Source organism: Phragmites australis, chromosome 14, assembly GCF_958298935.1.
Source record: "Phragmites australis chromosome 14, lpPhrAust1.1, whole genome shotgun sequence".
Lineage (NCBI taxonomy): Eukaryota > Viridiplantae > Streptophyta > Magnoliopsida > Poales > Poaceae > Phragmites > Phragmites australis.
The window spans coordinates 18,390,562-18,407,019 of record NC_084934.1 but is presented as its reverse complement, the minus strand read 5'-3'; the positions used below and the strand labels follow the sequence as shown (position 1 = coordinate 18,407,019).

Here is a 16,458-nt window from a genome sequence, read left to right as displayed (position 1 = left end):
CGAAAACCACTGATCGAAGAGACCACCTGGTTGGAGGGCACATGGTTGGAGATCACCTGGTCAGAGACCATCTGATCGAAGATCACCTAGTTAGATATCACTTTCTCATATTCGACTAGGTCCAACAAGATCCCTGAATATTCCTGACCGGCTTCGAGCTTTATTGTTGCATCTTATCATCTTCAACCGTTATCACCTAATCACATATAGTCTTTTCTAATCGAAGCACTCTGTCTTCCGATTCAAAATCAAATAGTAGCTGAATCAGCCTCAGCTTTAACTTCGTATTGTTTGGCCAATCAGCACTGCAATAATTATCATAGATGATAATTCTTGCCATCAACCATTGTAATTTCTTATTGTTACTTTTCATTTGATTGGTACTCTTTTCTCCGATTTTTTTTTCCCGTTGCCTTTGCTTACTTTTCTCACGATTTTCTTAAGTCTCTATCCGCCTCGTCGTCTTCTTCTTTCCCCGCGAGAGCGAGAGGCCACGCACAGGGGAAGAGTGTGGAAGCAGCAGCCGCGGCCATGGCAAGCGGCGCCGGTGGGAGGGACCTGCTCGTCGCCTCCGAGATCCACGGCTTCCTCACCTGCGCAGGTCGCCCCACCCTGCCCGAGCGGGGGTTCTTCTCTTCCCCCTCGCCCCCTTTTTCTCTTCTTTGCTTTGGTACTGTTGTGTGCAGCGATTCTGTAGTTCTCGTGGGCTCTGTATATTTTCTTCGACGTGGTTCGATTGAGCTCCGGGGCTTGTTTCGTCTGATGCCTCGCTCTTGTTGTTTTCGGGGTTCTTCGAAGTGTTACGCATGCATTTCCCCATTTCGGATTGTAAATGGTGTATTTTTGGAACGATTAAATGATTTGAGCTGTTTCGCTGGTATTGAAGAATGAAGACTGAGTGAGATAGCGGACGAGCATGGAGCTCGGTGGCAACGCTCCCGGATGGAGCCGAGCCGACGGGGTTCGAGCCCCCGTCCCTCAACCCCAGGTCTCCAACGAAAACGGCACCGTGGGGAAGCGCGGTTAAAAAAAAAAAGACTGAGTTAGATAGTATTTCTGGGTCTCTGTTCGTATTGGTGTTTCTGTCCATGGAAATTGATCGAGTGCTTTGTGGGTGTTTTGTCTGCTCAGTTTGCTTGGCTCATCTGCTTAATATCTGTTTCTTTTTCCCATCAAATTTTGGCCTGATAAGTTAAAGGAATTTGATGTTAGCTTAAGTTTTGCGGAATAACTATGAAATTTTATGCAGTCTGCTTTCCAATCTTTTGACTGTTCAAAATGAGAAGCCATTGTGTTTTTTTCTTGCGCTGAATTCTTGCTTGTGTATGTTGCGGTTGTGGTTGGTGGACAGACTTGAACTTTGAGAAGCTGATGGTGGAAGCGGCCACGCGCTGGTTCCGGCCAAATGAGATCTATGCAGTGCTGGCGAACCACGCGAGGCTCAAGGTCCGTGCGCAGCCCATCGACAAGCCCGTGAGTATGTGTTCTGCATTCACCACAAACCCCTCACCTTGCTATACCCTGCACTTGTGCTTGTTTAGTTTCAGTAACTGAATTCATGACAAATGTGTACAAGGGGGAACAGAACATAAGTGTGTGTTGAAGTATCAAGTATAAGATGGTTGTGTTCTTTGAGCTTCTGGGCTGAACAATATGAGTTGTGCATGGAACAAATAGAAGCAGTATCCCTCAGTTCAAAACCACTTGGTTCATTTGTTTAGAGAGATAATGTGATGGCTAATCTAGAGCTGATATTCATAAGAGAATAGACTAATGAATGAATGCGCGTTGGATATTGGAGTACAAGTGAGATCAACATGGTTGACTTAAATTGCTCTTTTTCTGAAATGATTGTGCACAAGAGCCGTGTTGTTATTATTAATACTTTTTTCTTTCTTTCTCTTTGAGAATCTTTTGCCTTTATGTTTAGTAGCTACTCATCAGAATACCATCCCTAGGGTCATATTAGAATGTGATTATGAACTTCATAAGCATGATATGCCCTCAGTACCAATTAATGTGTTGTTTGACTTGTTTCTGATTCTTGCTACTTGTATAATTTTTAGGCTGTCATTATTCCTGTAGTAAGCTATTCATACAAGTGCGTAGTTCTGATTGCACTACCTTGCGAGGATGTCCACAACTTTAAGTTCGTTTGGAAAAAAAAAGTGTTTTTTAACTTTGTCTTAGTCTTTTAATTCCATGATATTTCTATCAGAAAATGGTTTGCGCATCAAACAACCATCACTTGTTACTTTCTTCTAAATCAGGTGGTACTGTTATTCTATATGACCGTAAAGTGGTTAGAAACTTCCGTAAGGATGGCCATAATTGGAAGAAAAAGAAGGATGGCAAGACTGTCCAAGAAGCCCATGAAAAATTAAAGGTAAGCTCTAAGCTGTGCAAATAGCTGAAATTGTCTGGTTGCTTGCTGTTACATTCAACTATTCTAGTATCTTCGCCATTATTGGTTATTTGTGCTATTTTGTAGATCGGTAATGAAGAAAAGGTTCATGTCTATTATGCTCGAGGTGATGATGATCCAAATTTCTTTCGTAGATGCTACTGGTTGCTTGACAAGTAAGATTTCAATTCCAGCAGCTCTTTGTATTTTGCAAGATTATGTTTGTACCACTAAACCTTATGTCATATGTTTTTGGCTAGCTGTTGGAAATTTTGGTGTCTTTTTCTGTTCTCTAAGCTGAAAATTAGTTTTATACTCGAGGTAGGATGCCATCCTACAGTCAGATCATGACTTAGCTTTATGTAATAGAATTAATATTTTAATTTGGTGCCTCCATGTTTGTTGCCCACATACAGAAGTCAATTGAGATATCCACAAGGACCTATGATGATTGATTAAAGATTCTATACAAATAGAGGGCTAGAAATTCCTACATTGACCAGAAAACAATCCTATAAACTTTTTCATGAATTGAGAGAAAAGGAAAAGTCTCTACATTGCTTATTCTGGTGAGCCAGTGTAGATTAATCGGATAAATATTGGTACTACTAGTATGAAAGCTGCATAATAAATACCACCAAAGCTTCAATCGTAGGTTTTTGAGTTGTATAACAGATATGATTGTATTTTCAAATATAATGTCTTGTAATATCAAGCGTTGCAATTGTGTGGACAACTCAGATAGTTTCTAAGAATGGAAATTGTTGTCATATTGAGTTCAGTTGAGTTGAAATAGATTTGTAACCTGTTAAAGGCTTGCAGATTGCAGAGTTGATGGCATAAATTTCCTAATATTGTTCCACTAAAAACTATGAGTTGATCTTTTGTGTTTTATGCATAAGATACAAGCCTGAATATAAATGTCATGCCAGCCCTCTTTGCTGAAATGGTTCTTGGTTGTTTCTTGTTCAGAGAGTTGGAGCGCATAGTTCTTGTGCATTATCGTCAAACATCTGAGGTTGGTTCTTTATTTCTCCGTCTCTTATTTCTGTTTTTAGTAAGTATTCCTTCTGGATGTTTGGGTAAGGAAAGTTGAATTTTTGTGTACTAAATCAGTAATACTCATGAGGTGTATTATGAGCTTCTAATCTAACATTTGGACTTCATTAAAAGAAGACATATCCGCTAAGGGTGAAAAAAAGATCTGAGAGCTTTGGGTCAATCATTTTCTTTCCGTTGTTCGCACTGGCTTTTTTGTAATTCTCTATTGTCACAATTGTTGGATTTGGCTGTGCAATGATTCTGAGTGGCTTGGTCCCTTCTCTTGCCAAGAGGCCATGATGTGCCTGCAAACTTCAAATAAACTCAGGAATTCATTTGATCATTAACTCTTTGAAACTTAAAGACCACATGCTTTACCCATCTGTGTTAGAGTTTCTTTTTGTGCATAAGGATTAGCTTCGGATCTGACCCAATGTAGACCTCAGTTTTCTTTAACTTGCAGAATCATGAGCCTACACTTAGTGAAGGAATTGCTAGCTCTTTGGCTGACAAAGCATTATCTGTCAAGAACTTTGTCATGTGCAGGTCTAGGCTAGGGCCTTTGCAGGGTACCCGTTACTGTAGTCCTGTGGGGTACTGTAGCGGTCATCATCACTCTATCTATTAGATAGTGCACTTAGTCCTACATTAGATTGGTTGTTACGGATAGGATCAGATCAGATTGGTTTAGAGATAAGATTAGATTTGTTATCGATTAGAGATAGATTTTGATTTGGTTTGTTAGAGCTGTGACTTGCCTATATAAAGGGGCAGCCAACACCTTCTTTGGAATTAAGCAAGAATAAATATCAATCTATTCACAGTCCCCTTCTCCTATCCCTGCCCTTGTGATGTGGCTGCCGCCCCCTGTCGAGGTCGCGTTGCTTGGGTTCAGGGCCATCTAGATCAATGCCCATCACAAACTTAGTGAGCCTAAACTTACCGTATCTTCAAGTTGTCACTTGTCACTGTAGTCAAACCTGTAAAAAAATCATGAGCATGTGGTTGCAATGGCTCTTTATGAACAAATGTCTTGAAATGACACAAAAGTACCCTTAGCATAACTGAATACGAGTAACAAGAAACATGAAAATGAATTAATGTGCCCCTTTGTTTCACAATGTATCATTTTATTTCTATTGTGCAAGCACATTAGACCAGATGCTACTGGTTCTGTAATTTTCAGTTTGCTAATATGTTTTTTACTGACCAGGAAAATGCCATACCACCTCCAAACACAGGAACTGAAGTTGCTCAAGTGGCTCCTATCAATATGATTCATTTCACCTCTCCTCTGACTTCAACAGATTTGGCCCCTGCTCGTACCGAGCAATCTTGCGATTCCGCTGCACCAGAAGAAATTAACTCACATGGTGGTGGAGCGATTTCTAGTGGTGAGGCATGCTTAGATCCCTATGACCTTTTGAAAATTTTGGTACGCTTTTTTTTTATAGTTTTAGTTTATTATACTTGCACATAGATGTCATAATGTTTAAAATTTGTTCTGTTGTATGTCTTACAAATTCTACTACCATATCTTTATTTTTGAGAGGTCTTTTACTACATCTTTGGTGATCATGCAGAAACTGATGATCATGATTCTAGACTGGAGTTATTTTGGGCAGATCTATTGGAGTCATCTATGAAAAATGATGCTTCTGTTTCTGGTGGGATTTTAGTGATAAAGCTGCAAGTTTTTTATATCTACTATTGTAGAGATTGTAATCTTGCTTATTGTATAAAACAGGTGAATCTTTGGCATCCAATCAGCTGGCTAAATATGAGATGAGGGATTCTGGAAATAATATCTGGAATACCAATGCCACAAGTAATGTAAGTGAGCTAAGTTGTTCACCATAACCTATGGTTTTTGAATTGCAATGGTACATGATTGAAGTCTTCACAAAGTTATTGCTTCTTTACATTGCTAAACTCACTATAACTGTGGCCCTTAATTTCTGCTTCTTCTTTCATTATTTTCCCATGAGTATTTTAAGTGACCTACTGTAATATAAGTTTTTTAATTGCGATATATATGGTTGTAATATTGCATGAAAAAATTTCTTCTTTACATTGCTAAATTCACCATAATTGTCCCTTAATTTGCGTCACCCTTTAGCTTTCTTTACAATTCTAAATTCACTTGAACTGTGACCCTTAATTTGCTTCTCCATTTAGCTTTCTTTACATCACTAAATTTAGTAAAATCTGAACATTGAATTCAGAATAGTGTACCAGTAGATGTTTACTCTGGAATTTTTAAGGGGACCACTTGCCTTCCTTTGCAACTTCCTTTCTTTGGCAATACTCAGGGTCTGCAATGTTTTCTATGTATGAAACTAATTCTATCCAGTCATAATATATCTGTCCTATGCATAAGTGATTATTCTGCCAATTTGATTATATGCTGTAAAGAGGCTGAAAAATTGCGCTCCTTACATATTGATTATTGCCTTCTCCTGTGATGAATGTAATGTATCTTCAATCTGTTAAGAATATAGAGTCCTTATCCATTACGTATAGGGGTTGCTAGAGTTCTTATCCTATACTCCCTCATGTACTCTATATATTGCCCGTAGGGGCTACTATTGAATACAAGTTGCTATTCATGACATGGTATTAGAGCTAGGATTTTTTTGGACGTCATAACTCGTCCCGATCATTAGATCTATTTTCAATCGTCGGCTTATCTCCCCTCCCCACCGGCTCCTCTTCCCTCCACCTCTGTTCCCGATTCGTGTCGCTCATGTACTCTATATATTGCCTCTAGGGGCTACTATTGAATACAAGTTACTATTTCTAACACAATCCATGGGGGACCTCAATCATAGACATCTGTATTTGTGGGCACGCAAGGTCCTGCATTCTTGGGTTGTGTCTCTACGCAATCTTAGTGTATTTGTGCATGGTGTGAATTCAGGATTGCTTGTTTTCTTGTATTTTTTTTGTATCTATGATGACAGATCAGATGCATCCCTAATTTTTCTGCAGGTTATCTTTTCTCCACCAGCTAATGTAATTTCAGAAGCTTATGCTACTAATCCTGGCCACAATCAAGTATCTGAGAGTTACTTTGGAGCTCTGAAACATCAGGCAGACCAATCTCCATCTCTTTTAACATCAGATCTGGATTCTCAATCGAAGCATCTTGCAAGTTCTTTGTTGAAAACTCCAGTGGATGGTGGTAACATTCCTAATGATGTGCCTCCCAGGCAGAACAGTCTTGGACTATGGAAGTACTTGAATGATGATATTCCTTGTTTAGGGGATAATCCAAGCTCAGCTATACTCACCACGCAACCAGTGACCAACGAAAGACTCTTTCACATCACTGAGATCTCCCCAGAATGGGCTTATTGTACAGAGGATACGAAGGTTTTTGCCTTTCATGCTTTCTAGTTTTATTTTCTCTTTAGTTGTTCAATTCTCATGGAAAATATTCTGCTTCACCTTCATCTGTTACAAACTACTTAACATTTTTTATTTTAACTATCTACCAGGTACCTCCTGTTTGGGTGTCCCTTTCATAACTGCAATGTAGATGTATTATAGAACAATTTACATGCATGATCCTTGTGAGCTTATATGTTTTCAGATCTATATTCTATTAAATTGCAATATTATTAATAGCTCCTGAATTGTAGGTCCTGGTGGTTGGATATTTTCATGCGCGCTACAGGCATTTGACTGAGACCAGTCTCCACTGTGTCATTGGTGACAAATGCGTTGCTGCAGACATTGTTCAATCTGGCGTTTACCGTTTCATGGCTAGACCACATACACCTGGACAAGTGAATCTTTATTTGACTTTGGATGGGAAAATACCGATCAGCGAGGTTTTGAGTTTTGATTATCGTATAATGCCTAGCAGTTCATCGAATACTGAGTTGAGCTCGGTTGAGGATGAGCCCAAAAGGTCAAAGCTTCAGATGCAGATGAGACTAGCTCGTTTGTTGTTCTCTACAAACAAGAAAAAGATACCACCAAAGTTGCTTGTAGAAGGTAGCAAAGTTTCCAATCTCTTATCAGCATTGGCAGAGAAGGAATGGATGGATCTGTTTAAATTTATTACTGATTCTAAAGGCCCTTATGTTCCTGCCACTGAGGGCTTGCTTGAACTGATGTTGCGAAATAGATTGCAAGAGTGGCTTATTGAAAATGTAATTGAAGGCCATAAGGCAACAGGCCGTGATGATCTAGGACAAGGACCTATCCATCTGTGTTCTTTCTTAGGCTATACTTGGGCCATTCGCTTATTTTCTTTGTCAGGATTTTCCTTGGATTTTCGTGATTCTTCTGGTTGGACAGCTCTGCACTGGGCTGCATACTATGGGAGGTATCTTCTATTTTCTGAAATTCCTGATGTATTTTCTTTTGCTCACTAGCATGGACAATATAAAATAAGGAAAAGAATGGTGTCTTGTATGAGTTCCGGCAAATGGGATGTGTTTATCATGCTGACTACATGAAAAATAGAAAAATGTGGAAAATAATCATTTCCTGTATGAGTTCTTGCATTTGGAATGTGCTTATATATTATAAAAGTCAAACTTAATTGGGGCTAACTGACAAGAAACTGATACCAGTCGGTAAAAAGATGAGATGGGACAAACTTTGTTTTGAAAAATCTGCTACGTTGGGGATGCTTGAGTGAAGAGGATATTGAAAACCGTCTTTTCTGTTAGGTAGTGGTCTCATAGACATCTGGTTGATCTTTGTTGGTGACTGTAGTAATAGACAATAGGTGACTTAATTTTTTAATGTTCTTTTGCTAGGGAGAAAATGGTTGCTGCTCTTTTGTCTGCTGGAGCAAATCCAAGCTTGGTTACTGATCCTACTCATGAGGATCCTGGTGGATACACTGCTGCTGATCTGGCGGCAAGACAAGGTTATGATGGCTTAGCTGCATATCTTGCTGAGAAAGGGTTGACTGCTCATTTTGAGGCAATGTCACTGTCCAAGGATACTGGGCGATCACCAAGGACACAATCAACAAAACTACAAACCAAGGAATTTGAAACCCTTAGTGAACAAGAACTTTGCTTACGAGAATCTTTAGCAGCCTACCGTAATGCTGCTGATGCTGCCAGCAATATCCAAGCTGCACTCAGGGAGCGAACTCTTAAGCTCCAAACAAAAGCAATTCAATTGGCCAATCCCGAGACTGAAGCAGCTGCAATAGTTGCTGCTATGAGGATTCAGCATGCATTCCGGAACCACAATAGAAAAAAAATGATGAGAGCTGCTGTGCGGATACAGAGTCATTTCCGCACATGGAAGATAAGGAGGGACTTCATGAACATACGAAGACAAGCTATCAAAATACAAGTAAGTTTCTGCATGTTATTACTGTGTTTTGGTTTGTTACTTTTTCTTTTTCCTGGGATTCATTTTGTCCATGTGTTGGCAAGCACCGGGTGATGTCATTTGACAGATTCCTATTCTTATTTTTGGATAGCAAACTTGAGTTTTTGCAACTTGTTATCTTGTATGTATCTCGTGTATCGTGTAGTCTAATGATTCAAACATCTGCTCAGGCTGCATACCGAGGTCACCAAGTGAGAAGGCAGTACCGCAAGGTAATATGGTCTGTTGGAGTCGTGGAGAAAGCTATCTTGCGATGGAGGAAGAAGAGAAAAGGCTTGCGTGGCATTGCAACTGGAATGCCAGTCGCAATGGCTACGGATGCAGAACCGGAAAGCACCGCGGAAGAGGATTACTACCAGGTCGGCCGGCAACAAGCTGAGGACAGGTTCAATAGATCAGTGGTACGTGTACAAGCTCTGTTCCGTTCTTATCAGGCGCAACAGGAGTACCGGAGAATGAAGGTTGCACATGAGGAGGCCAAGGTACGGACGCCATTACTTAATGAAATGTGAAAAATGCTGGTTTTTATCTCTAAATAATGCTAGCTCCATAGAAACAAGTTTGCCTCTTGTAATGGGCTTATGCTTATTTAGCAATTCCGATATGAATGCAAATATTCTGAATGGATTGAATTTGCCGTCTGTTAGCAGAAATTGTCAGATGTGCAAACTCCTAAGTTACATATAATATATCAGAAATGTGCAGTCAACAGGAAAGAACTGTGCTATTTTACTGCCTCTATTGTTTCATATGTTTGTCATTGTATACTTTCTTACCTTTGTGCTTGCCATTGTATTTTGCAGGTGGAGTTCAGTGGAAACTAGTAGTTTGGACGGGCATGCCGGAGCTTAAGAGGCTTGTAGGGATTGCTAGTTCTAATTCTTCTCTTGTACATTTGGAGGAACAACCGTAGCTTGCTGATGCTGTGCATTTTAGGACCATCTGATGCTTTCGGTCAGTCTGGCAATGTATCTACTGTCGGCCTGTTACTATGGTGTGCATTTGGCTGGTTTTAGTTGGGCGAAAATGGCATGTGCTTGTAGGTCTGGTTTATGTACATGCAAGTGCAAATAAACTTGGTTGGAAATGGTAATAAGCCCAGTGACCAAGAGGTCATTTTACCCTGAGCTGCTTCTGTCATCCTTTGCTTTGACGGCACACTTTTCTTCCCGCCACGCCGCCGCGCCGGCAGGTGTGTGGTCCTCAATGAAGCCGCCGGCGACGTACGCTCCGACGATGTGCACGGCCGGCCGGAGCACGCCGCCTGCGGAGGACCAACAAGACAACGAGCAGGATCGATCACGCACAACGGATGCTGATCGATCTCATGATGGCATGCAACCGAGCAAAGAATAAACACAATCGATCGGCCGAGCCCACTGTTTCTTTCCCTTTTTTTTTTGACGTAAGTAAGATGGCAGGAGTGCTGCCCATTCATTACGATGGAAATTAGAGAAAGGTTCACGGGAGGACCCCAGTGGTCGATCTCCCTCCCAACTGGGGCCAATTAAATCATGGAGGAAATATAGAAAAAAAAGGAGAAAAAACAAGTGCATTGCCTCAAGTGGGTGCATCATGTTCACATTCATCAACAAGGCCCTGATGAAAAGCATGATTTCCTCCTTGGTTCTGTACGCCACCTTGACTGGAGGCTTTCCCGAATATATGCGGGATCTCTTTCACTGCTTCAAGTTCTTACTCGGTTGGGTTGACGAAGATCGGTGCATCATTTGCGTGCAGTGAGAGACTGATCCTGTGTGCTCTCGCCATGACTCCTTTCCTTTTAGTTTTTTGACGGGGTAGCAATAGCACAACAAATTAAGAACCTAGTACGAATTGGATTTTTTTTTGTTGCGAATTTGCTATTATACACAAGGACAGACATGCAGAGCAATTGGCACTTAAACACATTCTACCAGCATATTAAGAAGGTTAAAAGCACTGGCGCACACAATGTGGCGAATTTGTTTTCCTCTTCAAGACAATATGTCAGCTCACTAAGATAGTGCTTGGTTCGAGAGCGATGTGAGATAAGATAATTTTATTTATATATTTAAAGATGTGATATATATTTGTTTAGTGAATGGGGTAGAGTGAGTCTATTTTAATTTTAGACCTACCGTTAGTGTCACGTTCGAAGTGGGACGGCTGCGTTCCACCATTTTTTTGGAACAGCTCCGTCCGAATCTTTGAAGAATATTCTCTAATTCCGAACCATTCCATCTCACTGCTCTCCATCTAAACAGCTCAAAAATATGATAAATCCGCTCCATCCCATCCCGTCCCACTAACTAAACACTACCTAAATTTCCAATCAAGTAAACTAACAACAGTACACATCACAAGCTCACAATTTGAGTCATTACAGGAAACAACCATAACTAAATTCAGATAATTCAGTCCTGATGCATTCAACAGTTTGCATTGGGCTAGTAACCACCATACCGACGTCAGGTTAATAGACAAAGGACATACAACAGAACTGATTAGTTACAAAGAAAGAACAGCAGTACAGTGATGACGTTAGGTTTGTTAGTACGTTAAAAATATACTCCCTTGATTGATTTTTGGGTACAGCACACATATTTTTGGACTACACGCCAAATCATCATCATACTAGCACTACCGACATATTCCACTACACCACATTCCGCCAACATTATTCAGGAAACTCGACTCTCAAATCCTGGAACTTGCAAGCCAAACAGACCAAAAGTGCCTCCAGTCGATAATGCCATAAAGCTGCCTCAACATAAAAACGGATGCACCAGCCAGTACACGTCATTTACATATTACTCTAGCATCCAGAACGAGTGATTAGATTCCTGTACTCATGTTTGATGTTCTATTCCGGGAGGAAAATGTAGAAGCCGATAATACCTTTGGTTCGCCGTTTTAGTCTTCAGTTTAGCAGTATGGAAGAGGTTGTATACTTGTATCTAAACCAAAACTTTCATCAATGTTCTTCCACGTCTCATCCCGGACGGTTATTTCCAATGCCAAGAAGATCCTAGGGAAGATATTTACAACAAGAATGATTAAACCTTCACATATCGCTTGAGTTAATGACATAAAACATAAACTGTGCATTTGACTTTCCAATTAAGACACCACGGACATGGTTCAAAGCCTACTTCAAGGAACTTCCTGACCACAAATATATCTTACCAAGTTATTTTATGTGTAAATCGGAAAACCAGTACTATTGTGGATACAAGAAAAACAATGTAAACACACGCACGCACTCCAAAGGTTACCAGTAAAAGATCGTACTAAACCATCATGTCAACATATAACGTTAGAGGTCACACGGTTCATTTCTTGACCTCGAGTGACTTCGAATCTGGCAAAGATCTATGGCAAAACATCATCAGGCCTTTCAAAATCTACATTGTCTTATAATGGTGTTTTGGTTGTAAATTACCCAATGTGCCCACATCTTGAAACACAACATTTACCCACGATACAAGATACGGTGACATTCTTTCCTTGGACTATTGGAAACAGACCATCTGCTCACTCTTTGTACTTTCTTACATTCTAACGTCAATAGTTGTGTTGTTTAATAACTGCTGCAAGGATTTTTCATATAAAAGAAACTCAAGAATGTATTTCTGCTTGTTAAAACTACAGCCCAAACTAGAGATGCATTATGTAAACAACACAAACGGTGTGGAGATGTGTTGAACTCTTCCTTACCTGGCAAGCCTTGTTCTTAGCTCTGGTTTCAGCTGTGCTGGGAATGTCATGGTTTGGTTTGTTAAACCTTTTCTCTCGTCGGTCACACGACCCCCAGCCATCTGAGAACCTGCCACCTCTTTAAATACAAAAGGAAAAAAATAGTTAATAATGCCTGATTAAAAAAACATACCAATAGAAGTAGCAAGGGCAGGTGAACTTGACAGAAAATGATTCTCAATTGCATATAGAATGGCTTACATCATTGACGCTCGAACAAGAAATTCAGCACGGTTGACATTGCGGCTTTCATCAAACTCAATGGAGTGGTCCTTGATTTCAAACGAGATATTGAAGAAGCAAGATATTTTTCTCCACCCTGAAAAGGGTTAGAAGTGAGCACCGTGGTGATTCTATCAACAAATCACAACTCACAGTCACACTAGTGTAAAGTTAAGGACCTGATTTCTTTATGTATGGATTCCCACTGATAGAGGTGTAGTCGCTTTTCTCTAGAATCTGAAACAGGGAAAATATGTTAAACCCAGCATAGAATTTGAGAAGATCCTAATGTTTTGTTGTCACAAAGTTAAAACAAGGAAGCAGATAAACTAGCATGTAATATTGAGAAGGCAATTTCCCAGAACAGAAACATGTCCAGAAAATTTTCCATTCCACTAGTATAATTTGTCTCCAGATGTTTTGCATCCATCCACAGATGCCATCCTTCGTCAAATTTGATAGAGCATTGATCTGATGAACCCCTTTTTTATTAATAGTAGCTCATAATAGCATACTTACGAAGATGGGAACTATTTGCTGGAATTTGCAAAAGTAGGAGGGATGCTGGGTTCTATGATGTCCACACCCATACACACTCAACAAGTATGTCCACCAAGGAACAGTTACATCAAGTAAGTTCACGATCCAGCTTTCAGCTCTTTTTCTGCATCTAGTGCTACCGAGATATTGAACATGGCAAATCTTAATTGAGACACACCAATGCAAAGTCGGGTGCAGAAGATTGCATACTGAATGAATATATGGTGAGACAATGAGAGCACACATAATTAACTTTTGAGAAAGTGCAGCAAAGCAAGCCAAAATTAATTGTTTACTGACTTTACAAAGTTATCACATCGAATAGAAGTTTGACAATATGGTATTCTTAACGAGTGAACAAATATAGGCTAGACCTTCATTTCCTTGAGTAATGTATCGGAGCAAAACAAAACTAACAGGAAGGGGCCACGCTTTGTTATGGTAGCCAACTGAGTTGACTGGGCGATGTTCAATCATCGCGCTGTGGAGAGTATCATGTTCGATGTTCAATAGCTCAAGGTGCGGAAACAGCTCAAGCTTCATTGTTAGCCTGCGGGGCCTGCGTTATCCTCAATGGACGCACCGCTTGTTCGCTTCCACAACGTTGAAGCAATAGGGCACCACGTACTTTTTGCAAATTCCAGTTACTGGTTCCCATCTTGATTATTATGCAATAATGAATTACTATTGATAAAAAAACTAAGCTTCCTCAGTAACAAAATCACAAAATTAGCTCTATCAGCTTGCAAAATGTAACGAAACGAGAAAACAAGTAAGATTTGACAAGCACGGCTAGGCACACGAGCACAGGAATGGGATCTGCCCTGGGGCCTGGGTAGAGGTACGTACCGAGAGGGCAACCTCCTGGTACTTCCTGAAGTTGGCCACGGAGAGGGAGGGGAGCAAGCACCCGTCGGCGGCGGCGATGGGGCTCCCCTGGGGAACCCCCCAGGGCTCAGGGGGCGGACTCTCTACGACCGCGAGCAGGCTCTTGGCCTCCGCCGCGTCGGGCGTGGCGTAGGGCGAGGCATGAGGCGGGGGCGAGGGCAGAGAGGGCGGCGGCGGCTTGGCGTGGGAGACGGCGAGGGCGAGCCGCGGGGACTTGAACGGGCGGGCGGGCTGCAGCACCTCGCCGCGGTGGTCGTCGCCGCTGGCGGCGCAGAGGACGCGGGAGGCCCGGGCGGCGGCGGAGTCGATGGCGGCCCAGAGCGCGGCGGAGTCGAGGTCGCGGTCGTCCATTGCTGCTGTTCGGTTGCGGAGGGATCGCCGAATCGGTTGGAGATTTGAAATCGGAGAGGATAGAAGGGGAACCAATTAAGTGCCAGATTGGGCCTGCCTGTCCTTCAGCCCAGCCCATAATGTAATAAGCAGCCCGTGCTATGTGGATTTTTTATTTTTAAATAAAAATCGCAAATATATACCTCCGATTTGAAAAATCGCAAATCTAAGATTCCTAGCCACCTGTCACCTGTAGGAAGGGCAATATGCTACATATTTAAAAATAAAAAACATTAGTTTCAGTGTTGTCAAAATTCAAACACTATCTATCGACGATTAGTATACCGATCTCACGAACTTGTAGAAGAAGTATGTGATGCTTTTAGCAAACAAATCGTTAAACACAGAGTTTTATACAAGATCAGGTATCTTTTAGGATAATAGTCCTATATCATGTTGGTCTTATATTGATCTTTGAGATTGTTTACAATGGATTCTTGATTAGCCAAGATAGATCTACATCTAGTTGAAGGGTTCCCTTGTGTATAGTTGGAGAGAGTTGCTAATACAGATCTAGAGTACAAAAGGCTTAAGGGTTCATAGCTCTTGTAAACATGAGTAACTTCAATGAGCTTTTATCAACTTATCCTCCTCAGGATACCCTAGCTCCGTATATATAGGAGGATATCATATGAATTATGGAGTTCTTCTTTCTTGTTCTTAAAGATAAATTTCCCTATTTATAAGATATCCTGAGTATCTACGGATAGTTTTCATGTGTCTAGAGATTTCCTTCCTAAGGATAGAGATATACCCTAGGAATGTATAAAACCCTAGGGTATCTAGATACGGTAGTTTTAAACTACCCATCGTCAAGCCCCACGCTAGTATGTGAAATGAGGCTTCGATGGATCAAAGGCTTAGTCAGGAAAGATAAATGTTTTGATCGATCGCACCATCAAGTAGAACTCGGGTCCTCGGATAGGATGGTAGCTCTAACTTGGTTATCAGGTGAGAAACCAAATTAAAATGTGCCTTGATTTTTATGTGATGAGGGATTGACAATGTTATTATTTTGATTTGTTGATTTGTGGTTTGTAGGAGCATGTATATATGTTGCAATTATAATCATAGCTAACCAAAGTTGCAGAGAGAAATAGAATTGACGTGTTTGTCTTTGAGGAAAAAAATTGTACATGCCGAATAATCCGACGCTTGGGATTTTGTACACGTCGGAAGGTCCAGTGGGAAGATGAGGTTCACGCTAGAGCTTTTCACCTCAGAAGCAGAAATTGAAATACACGCCGGATGGTCCGGCGATGGACAACAATACACGCCAGAGCATTTTTTGCAGAGAGGTTGCAAGTCGGCTCTAATGGTCTTAAACTCACCGGATGGTCCAGCAATGGAGAGCAATGCATGACAAACTATTTCTTGCAGGAAGGTTGCAGAACGGTGCTCTGGTGAAAGTGAACTCACCGAATGGTCCGGCGATGAGATGAAGTGTATGCCAGAGCATTTCTTGCAGAGAGGATGCAAGATGGCCAGTCTGCTGGATTGAACACACCGGATGATCTGGCACTAAGGAGGTGACAACGCCAGTACATCCGGCGTTCACGATTTTTTCTGAGATGTGTATTGATTGAGGATTTTGATTATGGACTAATCTATAATTGGGTTAGAGATATGCGTATGCTTGTCTAATGTTGTGCAGGTGATGGATGCAACTTGGCGGGTAACAGTGGGATGATTGGGGGGCAAGCGGGGTGCTTGGTGCCGGACGCTCGAGGAGGCGAGGTGGAATCAAAGGTGATCCTAGCTGTGTACATGGAGGTCAAGTAAAGTATGGAAGAAAGGATAAAAATGGCGTATTGACCAAGTCAAGCGAAAGGGATGCCGGTGTAAGTGACAAGGCGGCTCGATGAATC

The 16,458-nt window shown here is 41.2% G+C and overlaps 2 protein-coding genes across 3 annotated transcripts; one reads left to right on the top strand and one right to left on the bottom strand.

Moving 5' to 3' along the window:
• Window positions 1-441: 441 nt before the first annotated feature.
• On the top strand, window positions 442-9,939 carry LOC133890494 (calmodulin-binding transcription activator CBT-like). The gene is made up of 13 exons (XM_062330877.1): window positions 442-601; window positions 1,352-1,477; window positions 2,271-2,386; window positions 2,492-2,580; window positions 3,377-3,422; window positions 4,659-4,839; window positions 5,029-5,112; window positions 5,193-5,278; window positions 6,437-6,820; window positions 7,090-7,781; window positions 8,221-8,773; window positions 8,983-9,294; window positions 9,616-9,939. Exons 1-13 carry the CDS (start codon window positions 532-534, stop codon window positions 9,634-9,636), a joined length of 2,760 nt encoding a protein of 919 aa, XP_062186861.1. The 5' UTR covers window positions 442-531; the 3' UTR covers window positions 9,637-9,939.
• A 1,245-nt stretch (window positions 9,940-11,184) lies between these two features.
• Window positions 11,185-14,628, bottom strand: LOC133891347 (uncharacterized). 2 transcript variants are annotated; one of them, XR_009904188.1, is made up of 6 exons: window positions 14,162-14,628; window positions 12,952-13,009; window positions 12,752-12,869; window positions 12,512-12,629; window positions 11,693-11,822; window positions 11,185-11,609 (listed from the first exon to the last, which is right to left on the bottom strand). XR_009904188.1 is itself a non-coding variant. In XM_062332063.1 (5 exons), exons 1-5 carry the CDS (start codon window positions 14,549-14,551, stop codon window positions 11,787-11,789), a joined length of 720 nt encoding a protein of 239 aa, XP_062188047.1. In that variant the 5' UTR covers window positions 14,552-14,628; the 3' UTR covers window positions 11,188-11,786. The 2 variants fall into 2 exon arrangements, 1 of the variants encoding a protein (XP_062188047.1); XM_062332063.1 differs by having other exon boundaries at window positions 11,188-11,822.
• Between the last annotated feature and the right edge of the window lie 1,830 nt (window positions 14,629-16,458).

Bases quoted from the DNA above. Each gene is read 5' to 3' on its own strand.
- LOC133890494 (XM_062330877.1), top strand. From the start codon at position 532: ATGGCAAGCGGCGCCGGTGGGAGGGACCTGCTCGTCGCCTCCGAGATC. The intron at 602-1,351 runs GTCGCCCCACCC...GTTGGTGGACAG, and splicing joins CGGCTTCCTCACCTGCGCAG to ACTTGAACTTTGAGAAGCTG. The intron at 5,279-6,436 runs GTAAGTGAGCTA...ATTTTTCTGCAG, and splicing joins ATACCAATGCCACAAGTAAT to GTTATCTTTTCTCCACCAGC.
- LOC133891347 (XM_062332063.1), bottom strand. From the start codon at position 14,551: ATGGACGACCGCGACCTCGACTCCGCCGCGCTCTGGGCCGCCATCGAC. The intron at 12,630-12,751 runs GTAAGCCATTCT...TTGTATTTAAAG, and splicing joins CTTGTTCGAGCGTCAATGAT to AGGTGGCAGGTTCTCAGATG. The intron at 11,823-12,511 runs GTAAGGAAGAGT...TATCTTCCCTAG, and splicing joins CTAAGAACAAGGCTTGCCAG to GATCTTCTTGGCATTGGAAA.